Source organism: Nerophis lumbriciformis, linkage group LG36 (genome assembly GCF_033978685.3).
Source record: "Nerophis lumbriciformis linkage group LG36, RoL_Nlum_v2.1, whole genome shotgun sequence".
Classification (NCBI taxonomy): Eukaryota; Metazoa; Chordata; class Actinopteri; order Syngnathiformes; family Syngnathidae; genus Nerophis; species Nerophis lumbriciformis.
The window spans coordinates 1,784,552-1,798,227 of record NC_084583.2 but is presented as its reverse complement, the minus strand read 5'-3'; the positions used below and the strand labels follow the sequence as shown (position 1 = coordinate 1,798,227).

The 13,676-nt window shown below is 37.5% G+C and overlaps 1 protein-coding gene across 3 annotated transcripts in view; it reads right to left on the bottom strand.

Moving 5' to 3' along the window:
* Window positions 1–13,676, bottom strand: part of mcf2a (MCF.2 cell line derived transforming sequence a) — a 131,637-nt gene that overhangs the window by 38,788 nt on the left and 79,173 nt on the right. For all 3 annotated transcript variants that reach the window (XM_061930616.2, XM_061930617.2, XM_061930618.2), the window contains 7 exons: window positions 9,484–9,603; window positions 9,303–9,419; window positions 4,941–5,090; window positions 2,761–2,879; window positions 2,582–2,696; window positions 2,380–2,499; window positions 471–662 (listed from right to left, as the gene is read on the bottom strand). In XM_061930616.2, coding sequence (XP_061786600.1) covers window positions 471–662; window positions 2,380–2,499; window positions 2,582–2,696; window positions 2,761–2,879; window positions 4,941–5,090; window positions 9,303–9,419; window positions 9,484–9,603 — 933 coding nt within the window. The remainder of the gene's footprint in view (window positions 1–470; window positions 663–2,379; window positions 2,500–2,581; window positions 2,697–2,760; window positions 2,880–4,940; window positions 5,091–9,302; window positions 9,420–9,483; window positions 9,604–13,676) is intronic.

Here is a 13,676-nt window from a genome sequence, read left to right as displayed (position 1 = left end):
TTGTCCCGGGAGGTTTTCGGGAGACCCGCTTAATTTCGGGGGTCTCCCGAAAAATCCGGGAGAGTTGGCAAGTATGGCGTGATGTGACAGGTGGTGACAGTACACCTACTTTGAGACAAGAGCTATAGTGATGCATGCTTGGTTATGGTTTAAAGTCATATCCAACAATTGCGACAACTTTTTACTGTCAACTGTGTTTCGTTTTTTAATGATTTCTGCTGGTGGTGTGCCTCCGGATTTTTTCAACGCAAAAAATGTGCTTTGGCTCAAAAAAGGTTGAAAAACACTGGACTAGGCTACCATGCAATTATGCCCTCTAGTGCCTAATATGAGTAGTACAGGAATAATATCAGCACAATTAAGATGCCAACAAAATAACCTTTAATAATTAACATTCTAACTCCTTTTCAGACATGCTAAATTGTAGAAATGTAACCATGTGGTGTTCCTTTATGTTTGACTGTACGTACCTGGTCCAGAGATAGCAGCAATTGGTGCGTCTGCAGGAGACAACAGCGTTTGGCGGCCAGCGCCGTGCTGAGGGTATCACAGTGATGGCGCAGCTCGTTGCAGCGCTGCATGATGAGACAGGTGGCGTAGTGGTGGCCTGCGGAAAGCTGGTGTCCGTGGAGGATGATGATCTGTGCACGTGACATCACATCCTGTTGGGACAGAGACAGCCAACAAACTTAGGGTACGACCTTTTAACGCTCTGAATTGTGCGAAGCCTCCAAAGCATTTCTTTATTTTTAGCATTTCCAAATGATTCTCGATGAAAAAAATGAATGGGCAATTTTTAAAACCTTATTTATCAACCAATCCAAACCATTCCTCTAATTTGGACATTCAAACCAACAATTTTCCAAGTTTCATAAATCAAATTTTTACTGGAATTCCGAAAGTTAACCTGAGTGTGAGTGTTTTTGACACACACACACACACACACGTAGCTTTTTGCCCAATCTCAGCTGCTGACACCTCTTCTCATCATCGAAACAAGCACGCTATGTGTATGTACGTGCACAGAGAATGACCTTACGCATTCCATACTAAGGTGGAAAAATATTTGTCTAAGAAGTTATAAATCTCAGAGTTAAATATTTACAAGTTTAACTTCAGCTTTTCAGCATTCATGTGCAATTTCTACTGAAAATGCATTTGTGGGGGGGCGTGGCCTGCGAACCTGCAGCGAAGCGGGGTGTGTCAGGATCGGCTTCGAGATTAGTGACAGATGCGTAGATGACACAGCTGTGAGTGTTTGTCTGTTCACCTGTCGCTCTGTTAAAGGCAGCAGTCGGGAAGGAGAGGAGGTTGTTGATGGTGGAGAACGAGCGAGAGAAACTTTAACATGGCTGTAAAGCACAACTTATTGCATAATTGCCAACCTTGAGACCTCCGATTTCGGGAGGTGGGGGGGGCGTGGTTGGGGGCGTGGTTGGGGGCGTGATTAAGAGGGGAGGAGTATATTTACAGCTAGAATTCACTAAGTCAAGTATTTCATATATATATATGTATATATATATGTATGTATATATATATATATACAAGAAATACTTGACTTTCAGTGAATTCTAGCTATAAATATATATTTATTTTATTGTGTATATATATATATATATATATATATATATATATATATATATATATATATATATATATATATATATAATAAATACTTGAATTTCAGTGTTCATTTATTTACACATATACACACACATAACGCTCATCTACTCATTGTTGAGTTAAGAGTTGAATTGTCCATCCTTGTTCTATTCTCTGTCACTATTTTTCTAACCATGCTGACCCTCTCTGATGATGCATTGCTGTGTGGCACACACAAAAGTGCTTTCATCAAATGCACTAGATGGCAGCATTGTCCTGTTTAAGAGTGTCACAACATTGCTGTTTACGGCAGACAAACTGCTTTTCGGTAGGCGTGACTGCTGTTGTTGTGTGTTGTTGCCGCGCTGGGAGGACGTTAATGAAACTGCCTAACAATAAACCCACATAAGAAACCAAGAACTCGCCCTCTATCATTCTACAGTTATAACGTGATTGGGCAGGTACGCTGTTTATTTTGTGGGAATTTTGAATTTCGGGAGAAAATTTGTCCCGGGAGGTTTTCGGGAGAAGCGCTTAATTTCGGGAGTCTCCCGGAAAATCCGGGAGGGTTGGCAAGTATGACTTATTGCAAAATAAATCATTGTTCGCAAAGATGAACACGGCTGTCATGTCCGTCATTGGTGGTCCAGAGAACCCGGAGGAGCAAGACCTCCACAGCATTTTTTTGTCATATATTATAATCAAGATATTGCATCCGATTAGAGCGGTCCTGCATGCAGTCTTTGTGACATTTTCATGGAATGGGCCGTGACAAACCTGTGCAAACAATTCCGAAGTGTCCAGCTGTTTGAGAGCCTGCTCGGCTTGAGCCGGAGTGTCACCACGTGTGGACAGCTCGTCCTCCTGAGACGACAGACGCTGCAGACACGACTGCATCTGATAACGAAACGGCAGCAACACAAGATGACGTGGGACAAAACTTCAGACGACCTCCTGAAAATCCAATGCGAACCTTTACCTCATGAAAGCCTTTCTCGAATGTGAGCAGCTGCAAGTACTGATGCAGTTTCAGGTGGTGCTTATCAAAGAAGCCATCAAAGGCTGATTCCATGTCTCTCAGTTGATTGAGGAGCCTAAACAAGACAAAGTTGTAGTCTTTGATGGAAAAAGTACAATTTAAAAACAAGGATCTCTCACCTCTGTACCGTCTCCCAGTCCAGCTTGACGTCCCACTGAGGGTCCTCGCTGTCCCTCGTAGTTGTCTCCAGGCTTGACAGAAGCTGCTGACCCTCCTTGAACAGAGATCTAATGGCCTCCTGCCGCAGAGGAGCAGCATAGTGAAATACAGGAAGACAATACATAATCAAATCTAATAATACGTGAATGAACTGTTCGTTTGTGAAAAGTGCATCCAGTTCCAGAAATAACCAGAACAGAGTGGATGAGGAGGAAAATGGTGACAGATGCAAAAATATTGTCATTCCATATGTATCAGGTCTATGTGAGAAACTCAGAATAATTTTTTAAAAACACAACATCCCAGAATACTTCAAAGCAGACAACACCCTGAGACAGAGACTGGTGGATCCTGAAGACCGGACACCCTACACCCATAAAAACAATCTGGTGTATGCTATCCAGTGTAATGATGAATGCACTGAAACAAAACAAACCACAGCATAGATCTGCAAACTCTTCAGACCAAGACTCAGCTGTCTACCTGCACCTCGGGGAGAAACAGCACTCCTTTGACAACAAACATGTACACATTCTGGACAGGCAGGACGGATGGTACGAAAGAGGAGTGAGGAAAGCCATCTATGTCGAGGTTGAAAAACCATCCCTAAACAGAGGAGGTGGTCTGCGACACCACCTGTCTCCCACAGACAACACTGTCCTTTCAACCATTCCTAAAACTCTCCAACAAATAAGAGGAGTAAGAAACATTCTGCTCACAGAAGGTGACCAGAATGCCATTTGTGCCGTTTGTTTACAACTGAATGGAATGCTTACGTGGGTGATTTTGGACTGGTAGTGGTCGATCCACAGCGATCGTTTTGCCACACAATACCTCAATGCAAATTACACTTTGACGATTGTCATTGGCTTTGACAGTTAGGATTGTTTCTTGTCATCAAAACAGTTGTTTTTCTCACTACCATCCTTGCCCATGCATACCCTCCTGGTGTTGGAGTATAAATATTTGGGGTTTGGCACAAGCCACTGGACTAGATGTGACCAATCTAAGTCTAAGACTAGATGTGACCAATCTAAGTCTAAGACTAGATGTGACCAATCTAAGTCAAAGACTAGATCTGACCAATCTAAGTCTAAGACTAAATCTGACCAATCTAAGTCTAACACTAGTTCTGACCAATCTAAGTCTAAGACTAAATCTGACCAATCTAAGTCTAAGACTAAATCTGACCAATCTAAGTCTAAGACTAGTTCTGACCAATCTAAGTCTAAGATTCGTTCTGACTAATCTAAGTCTAAGATTAGTTCTGACCATTCTAAGTCTAAGACTAGTTCTGACCAATCTAAGTTTAAGACTAGTTCTGACCAATATAAGTCTAAGATTAGTTCTGACCAATCTAAGTCTAAGACTAGATCTAACCAATCTAAGTCTAAGACTCGATCTGACCAATCTAAGTAAAAGACTAGATCTGACCAATCTAAGTCTAAGACTAGTTCTGACCAAGCTAAGTCCAAGACTAGTTCGGACCAATCTAAGTCTAAGACTAGATCTGACCAATCTAAGTCTAAGACTAGATCTGACCAATCTAAGTCAAAGACTAGATCTAACCAATCTAAGTCTAAGACTAGAGCTGACCAATCTAAGTCAAAGATTAGTTCTGACCAATCTAAGTCTAAGATTAGTTCTGACCAATCTAAGTCTAAGACTAGTTCTGACCAATCTAAGTCTGAGACTAGATCTGACCAATATAAGTCTAAGACTAGATGTGACCAATCTAAGGCTAAGACTAGATCTGACCAATACAAGTCTAAGACTAGATCTGACCAATCTAAGTCTAAAACTAGATCTGACCAATCTAAGTCTAAGACTAGATCTGACCAATCTAAGTCTAAGACTAGTTCTGACCAATCTAAGTCTAAGATTAGTTCTGACCATTATAAGTCTAAGATTAGTTCTGACCAATCTAAGTCTAAGACTAGATCTGACCAATCTAAGTCAAAGACTATATCTGACCAATCTAAATCAAAGACTAGATGTGACCAATCTAAGTCTAAGACTAGATGTGACCAATCTAAGTCTATGACCATGAACTGATGAAGTCTACTAAGACAAACCAAACAGTGCAGTTGCCATCGAGTGAATACCCTGAGATACATGAATGAAGTACTTCTGGACGTACTTTAAGCTTCCGGTATTTGTCATTGTGAGACGCCAGGAGGCGCTCGATGGCGCCGCCCTCGCCGGGCAGTTCAGTCTCGGCCAGTTCAGTGCCGAAGGCCTGCAGCATGTGCGCGATGTCTTTGACCGTGACGGCAAAACCTTCAATGGCCTGCAATAGAAGCATAAAGAACTCCATGTTAAATAAGTCAGTGGATGGGATAGTGTTGTGGCCACAATATTAGGTACACGAGATCCAATCAAAAAAATCTGTCTTTGAAAAGATAATAATGGTCCATTTTTTAGAAACCTTTTTGTGATTGTATTCACAAATAGTGTATATTGTAGCACTACGAATGATTTTCCTCATACTTTATTTATATTAAGCAATTTTATATATATATATATATATATATATATATATATATATATATATATATATATATATATATATATATATACATATATATATATATATATATATACATATATATATATATATATATATATACATATATATATATATATATATATATATATATATATATATATATATATATATACATATATATATATATATATATATATATATATATATATATATATATATATATATATACATATATATATATATACATATATATATATATATATATATATATATATATATATATATATGTCTTAATAAGGTTATCCAAAAAATAGTGCTCGAAAATCTCCTGACGATTGAGGGTACCCCCCTCATGAAACAGGCCTGTAGAGATGAAATAGTCTTGTGATTTTTTTTCCCCACACATACATATATATATATATATATATATATATATATATATATATATATATATATATATATATATATATATATGTATATATATATATATATATATATATATATATATATATGTATATATATATATATATATATATATATTTAAATCAAACTTAATTTGGTGCATGTTTTGTACTAATTAATGGGAAATAAGTTGTCTAATAATTCAAGTTTTTATTGCAAAATAACACACTTAAAATAGAATGTTAAATATGTTCCTCTACATTTGAACACCAGCTGTTAGAATAATTATGTATAAGCTATCACACAACTCCTATGCTTAAAGGCCGTTGCTATAGTTATAATCAATTGTGCTGAAGTTGTACTTTTCTATCTGTGCTAAGACACAACTTGTGGTCTTGCTTTGCGAGTTGTCTCGTGTCAGCAGTTTGGTTCCAGACCCTGCCTGCTGACAGCCAAGGACGGACATCGAGTACCTCAACGCGGACAAAACAGAGACAGGGCGAAATCACTAATGTCAGCACATTTCCATTCTGAATAATCACGTATTGTGTCTACTGGGGCTGCTTGCAGTACCCCTCCCTTCAGAAGCAGCCTCAGTGATGTGAACTAGGGACCTCCCGAATAAATAGAGGAGAACGTGGTGCTGTACCTTAGAGCGTAGGATCAAACTGTAACTGAGTGTACAGCCCAATACGTCTCTCCTCATGAGTAAAATTCAACTCTGTCTCTGCCTGATTCCTTCTTCTTGTCTTGTGTCTCTTGTCCTGTCTTGATAGTTCAGTGTTTGAACCTGACAAAAGCCTAACACTAACATTGTGCACCACAGTGGACAATGGGCATATCTGGGATAAATTGCCATTATATTGTTATCAACGACAGAGCAGGAAGGGGCTGGGAATTATTTTGTGGTAGAATTTCATATGCATGTATTCACCCTACACATCTGCTTCGAGGGAGGGGCAACCCTGGTTCTACAAACCCCGTTTCCATATGAGTTGGGAAATTGTGTTAAATGTAAATATAAATGGAATACAATGATTTGCAAATCCTTTTCAACCCATATTCAGTTGAATGCACTACAAAGACAAGATATTAGAATTTCATGGCTGCAACACGTGCCAAAGTAGTTGGGAAAGGGCATGTTCACCACTGTGTTACATCACCTTTTCTTTTAACAACACTCAATAAACGATTGGGAACTGAGGAAACTAATTGTTGAAGCTTTGAAAGTGGAATTCTTTCCCATTCTTTTTTTATGTAGAGCTTCAGTCCGGGGTCTACGCTGTCGTATTTTACGCTTCATAATGCGCCACACATTTTCGATGGGAGACATGTCTGGACTGCAGGCGGGCCAGGAAAGTACCCACAACTTTTTTTCATGAAGCCATGCTGTTGTAACACGTGCTGAATGTGGCTTGGCATTGTCTTGCTGAAATAAGCAGGGGCGTCCAGCATATGTTGTTCCAAAACCTGTATGTACCTTTCAGCATTAATCGTGCCTTCACAGATGTGTAAGTTAAATTAAAAAGTGTGGTGTACAAATATTTATGTTGGATTGTGCTGTAAAATTATAATAAATTAAAGGTTATTTTATAGGTAGTATATCTTTAATTTCTCTGACATCGTTCCTGCGATGTTAAAATGTGCCACTAGATGGCATCATTGCATGAAAAGTGTGACGTACAACAACATAGGTACCAATGTTTTTCTGGTTGTTTGTATTCATAACTGAATTTTTCAGTCCACTACATGTGTTTCCTGGTACACATCCGAGTGCGGAAACCTGCTAGTTAGTTTAGTCCGGGGGTCAGCAGTGACTCCCTGGAGCATTTTTTTAAAAATATTTTTTTTGTTTTAGTATGTTTTTTGTTTGAAGACCAACACGACACAAACCTTCCCAATTGTTAGAACTACCACTGTTTAATATGTTTGTGTGCGTATGCTTCACTGGTGAGAGTATTTGCCGATCATCGTTTTATCCTACTAATTTCGGCGGTTCTTGAACTCACCATATGTAAAATCTGACACTCCTTCTTTGTCTCATTTTGTCCACCAAATGTTTTATACTGTGCGTGAATGTGTAGAATAAATATTACATTTCAACATTTCTGTTAATGAAGATTTGCTTCAGCCTGCGACACATAGTGATTTTGATAGTAGGCTATTATAGCTAATACAGACAATTACGTCATGTGTTGCCTTCATTATAACACTTATATAAGACTTTTAACGTAATTCAGATAGTCGGCTAATATAGCTAATATAAACACTTACGTCATGTGTTGCCTTCATTATAATACTTATATAAGACTTTTAACGTCATTTGATAGTAGGCTAATATAGACACTTACATCATGTGTTGCCTTCATTATAACACTTATATAAGACTTCTAATGTCATTTTGATAGTAGGCCAATATAGGTAATATAGACACTTACATCGTGTGTTGCCTTCATTATAACACTTATATAAGACTTTCAAAGTCATTTTGATAGTAGGCTAATATAGCTAATATAGACACTTACGTCATGTGTTGCCTTCATTATAACACTTATATATGACTTTTAACGTCATTTTGATAGTAGACTAATATAGCTAATAGAGACACTTACATCATATGTTGCCTTCACTATAACAATTTATATAAGACTTTTAACGTCATTTTGATAGTAGGCTAATATAGCTAATGTAGACACTTACATCATGTGTTGCCTTCATTATAACACTTATATAAGACTTTTAACGTAATTTAGATAGTCGGCTAATATAGCTAATATAAACACTTACGTCATGTGTTGCCTTCATTATAATACTTATATAAGACTTTTAACGTCATTTGATAGTAGGCTAATATAGACACTTACATCATGTGTTGCCTTCATTATAACACTTATGTAAGACTTTTAACGTCATTTCGATAGTAGGCTAATATAGCTAATATAGACACTTACATCATGTGTTGCCGTCATTATAACACTTATATAAGACTTTTAACGTCATTTTGATAGTAGGCCAATATAGGTAATATAGACACTTACATCATGTGTTGCCTTCATTATAACACTTATATAAGACTTTCAAAGTCATTTTGATAGTAGGCTAATATAGCTAATATAGACACTTACGTCATGTGTTGCCTTCATTATAACACTTATATAAGACTTTTAACATCATTTTGATAGTAGGCTATTATAGCTAATATAGACACTTACATCATATGTTGCCTTCATTATAACACTTTATATAAGACTTTTAGCGTAATTTTGATAGTAGGCCAATATAGCTAATATAGACACTTACATCATGTGTTGTCTTCATTAAAACACTTATATAAGACTTTCAACGTCATTTTGATAGTAGGCTAATATAGCTAATGTAGACAATTACATCATATGTTGCCTTCATTATAACACTTTATATAAGACTTTTAACGTAATTTTGATAGTAGGCTAATATCGCTAATGTAGACACTTACATCATGTGTTGCCTTCATTATAACACTTATATAAGACTTTTAACGTCATTTTGATAGTAGGCTAATATAGACATTTACATCATGTGTCAGAGAAGCTTAATATTTTGTTGTCTTACCGTCCTTAGAAGGATCCAGTCGCTATGGCAGTAGTCCAAAGTGCCTCCAAACTCAGACGTCAGCTGGTTCTCATCGATGTACTTCAGCAGGTCGGTGACAGAGCTCAGCATCACCACCTGAACGCCACATCGGCTGTTACTTATCACCTGGTCCGATACGGCGGCCGGTTGTCTTGCTCACCGGCATCTTCAGCATGAAGTCCTCCTGGCCAAAGCGAAAGCCGATGTCGGCGACGGTGCGATGGAAGAAGCTGGTGGGTCGCAGCACCAACACCAGGTGGAGGTTCCCGGGAAAGGAGGCCTGGGTTTTGATCACGAGACAACAAAATCATGTTCTCTTTAATCACATAGAGGATCTTTGACTGCTGATTGTTTTGCAGCAGCTTCTTTAAAAACGGAGTACTTTGATTTGCGTTTATGAAGTAAATCGTTAAAAACTGCACCGGTCCTGTCATATAGAGAATCTTTGACTAGTGTTTTTGCATGAACTCTGAACACTTGTAGAACACTTCTGTCATATATAGGATCTTTGATTGGCGTTTATGAAGTAGACAGTTAAACGCTGCAGTGGTTCTGTCATACAAATAATCTTTGACTAGCATTTTTGCAGAAAGTCTCTAAAACAGCAGGCGTTTATGAAATAGGTCAGCGGAGTAGTCCTGTCATATAGAGAATCTTTGACTAGTGTTTTTGCAATAACTTTGAACACTCCTGTCATATATCGGATCTTTGATTTGCGTTTATGAAGTAGATTGTTAAAAACTGCAGTGGTTCTGTCTTATGAAGAATCTTTGACTAGCATTTTTGCAGAAAGTCCCTAAAACAGCAGAGTTCACCTGTCATAAAGAGAATGATTTGTGGTCATTAAACAGCAGCCCACTCTTGTAATATACAGGATCTTTGACTAGTGTTTTTGCAATAGGTCCGAACACCAGAACACTCCTGTCGTATAGAGGATCTTTGATTGGCGTTTATGAATTAAAACAATGGACTGGTACTGTCATATAGAGAATCTTTAAGTAGTGTTTTTGCAATTCCTTCGAACACTCCTGTTATATATCGGATCTTTGATTTGCGTTTATGAAGTAGATTGTTAAAAACTGCAGTGGTTCTGTCTTACAAAGAATCGTTGACTTGCATTTTTGCAGAAAGTCCCTAAAACAGCAGAGTTCACCTGTCATATAGAGAATGATTGGTGGTCATTAAACAGCAGCACATTCTTGTAATATACAGGATCTTAGACTGGTGTTTTTGCAATAGGTCCGAACACCAGAACACTCCTGTTGTATAGAGGATCTTTGATTGGCGTTTATGAATTAAAACAATGGAGTGGTCCTGTTATATAGAGAATCTTTAAGTAGTGTTTTTGCAATTCCTTCGAACACTCATGTCATATATAGGATCTTTGATTGGAGTTTATGTAGTGGATCGTTAAAAACTGCAGTAATTCTGCCATAGAAAGAATCTTTGACTAGCATTTTTGCACCAAGTCCCTAAAACAGCAAAGTTTACCTGTCACATAGAGAATGATTGGTGGTCATTAAACAGCAGCCCACTCTTGTAATATACAGGATCTTTGACTAGTGTTTTTGCAATAAGTCCGAATACTAGAACACTCCTGTTGTATAGAGGATCTTTGATTGGCGTTTATGAATTAAAACAGTGGAGTGGTCCTGTTATATAGAGAATCTTTAACTAGTGTTTTTGCAATTCCTTCGAACACTCCTGTCATATATAGGATCTTTGATTTGCGTTTATGAAGTAAATCGTTAAAAACCGCACTGGTCGTGTTATATAGAGAATCTTTGACTAGTGTTTTTGCATGAACTCTGAACACTTGTAGAACACTCCTGTCATATATAGGATCTTTGATTGGAGTTTATGAAGTAGATAGTTAAAAACTGCAGTGGTTCTGTCATACAAATAATCTTTGACTAGCATTTTTGCACCAAGTCCCTAAAACAGCAGAGTTCACCTGTCATATAGAGAATGATTGATGGTCATTACTCTTTTAATATACAGGATCTTTGATTAGTGTTTTTGCAATAGGTCTGAACACCAGAACACTCCTGTCATATACAGGATCTTGGATTTGAGTTTATGAAATACAAACGTTTGTAGGTCCTTAAAAACAGGGGCGTGGTCCTGTCATACAGAGACTCTTTGACTAGTGTTTTTGCAATAACTTCGAACACTCATGTCATATACGTATAGGATCTTTGATTGGAGTTTAAGAAGTAGATCATTAAAAACTGCAGTAATTCTGTCATACAAAGAATCTTTGACTAGCATTTTTGCAGAAAGTCCCTAAAACAGCAGAGTTCACCTGTCATATAGAGAATGATTGGTGGCCATTAAACAGCAGCACACTCTTGTAATATACAGGATCGTTGACTAGTGTTTTTGCAATAGGTCCGAACACCAGAACACTCCTGTCGTATAGGGGATCTTTGATTGGCATTTATAAATTAAAACAGCGGAGTGGTCCTGTCATATAGAGAATCTTCAACTAGTGTTGTTGCAATTCCTTCGAACACCCCTGTCATATATCGGATCTTTGATTTGCGTTTATGAAGTAGATTGTTAAAAACTGCAGTGGTTCTGTCATACATAGAATCTTTGACTAGCATTTTTGCAGAAAGTCCCTAAAACAGCAGAGTTCACCTGTCATATAGAGAATGATTGGTGGTCATTAAACAGCAGCACACTCTTGTAATATACATGATCTTTGACTGGTGTTTTTGCAATAGGTCTAAACACCAAAACACCCCTGTTGTATAGAGGATCTTTGATTGGCGTTTATGAAATAGGTCAGCGGAGTAGTCCTGTCATATAGAGAATCTTTGACTAGTGTTTTTGCAATAACTTTGAACACTCCTGTCATATATCGGATCTTTGATTTGCGTTTATGAAGTAGATTGTTAAAAACTGCAGTGGTTCTGTCTTATGAAGAATCTTTGACTAGCATTTTTGCAGAAAGTCCCTAAAACAGCAGAGTTCACCTGTCATAAAGAGAATGATTTGTGGTCATTAAACAGCAGTCCACTCTTGTAATATACAGGATCTTTGACTAGTGTTTTTGCAATAGGTCCGAACACCAGAACACTCCTGTCGTATAGAGGATCTTTGATTGGCGTTTATGAATTAAAACAGTGGACTGGTACTGTCATATAGAGAATCTTTAAGTAGTGTTTTTGCAATTCCTTCGAACACTCCTGTTATATATCGGATCTTTGATTTGCGTTTATGAAGTAGATTGTTAAAAACTGCAGTGGTTCTGTCTTACAAAGAATCGTTGACTTGCATTTTTGCAGAAAGTCCCTAAAACAGCAGAGTTCACCTGTCATATAGAGAATGATTGGTGGTCATTAAACAGCAGCACATTCTTGTAATATACAGGATCTTAGACTGGTGTTTTTGCAATAGGTCCGAACACCAGAACACTCCTGTTGTATAGAGGATCTTTGATTGGCGTTTATGAATTAAAACAATGGAGTGGTCCTGTTATATAGAGAATCTTTAAGTAGTGTTTTTGCAATTCCTTCGAACACTCATGTCATATATAGGATCTTTGATTGGAGTTTATGTAGTGGATCGTTAAAAACTGCAGTAATTCTGCCATAGAAAGAATCTTTGACTAGCATTTTTGCACCAAGTCCCTAAAACAGCAAAGTTTACCTGTCACATAGAGAATGATTGGTGGTCATTAAACAGCAGCCCACTCTTGTAATATACAGGATCTTTGACTAGTGTTTTTGCAATAAGTCCGAATACTAGAACACTCCTGTTGTATAGAGGATCTTTGATTGGCGTTTATGAATTAAAACAGTGGAGTGGTCCTGTTATATAGAGAATCTTTAACTAGTGTTTTTGCAATTCCTTCGAACACTCCTGTCATATATAGGATCTTTGATTTGCGTTTATGAAGTAAATCGTTAAAAACCGCACTGGTCGTGTTATATAGAGAATCTTTGACTAGTGTTTTTGCATGAACTCTGAACACTTGTAGAACACTCCTGTCATATATAGGATCTTTGATTGGAGTTTATGAAGTAGATAGTTAAAAACTGCAGTGGTTCTGTCATACAAAGAATCTTTGACTAGCATTTTTGCACCAAGTCCCTAAAACAGCAGAGTTCACCTGTCATATAGAGAATGATTGATGGTCATTACTCTTTTAATATACAGGATATTTGATTAGTGTTTTTGCAATAGGTCTGAACACCAGAACACTCCTGTCATATACAGGATCTTGGATTTGAGTTTATGAAATACAAACGTTTGTAGGTCCTTAAAAACAGGGGAGTGGTCCTGTCATACAGAGAACCTTTGACTAGTGTTTTTGCAATAACTTCGAACACTCATGTCATATAC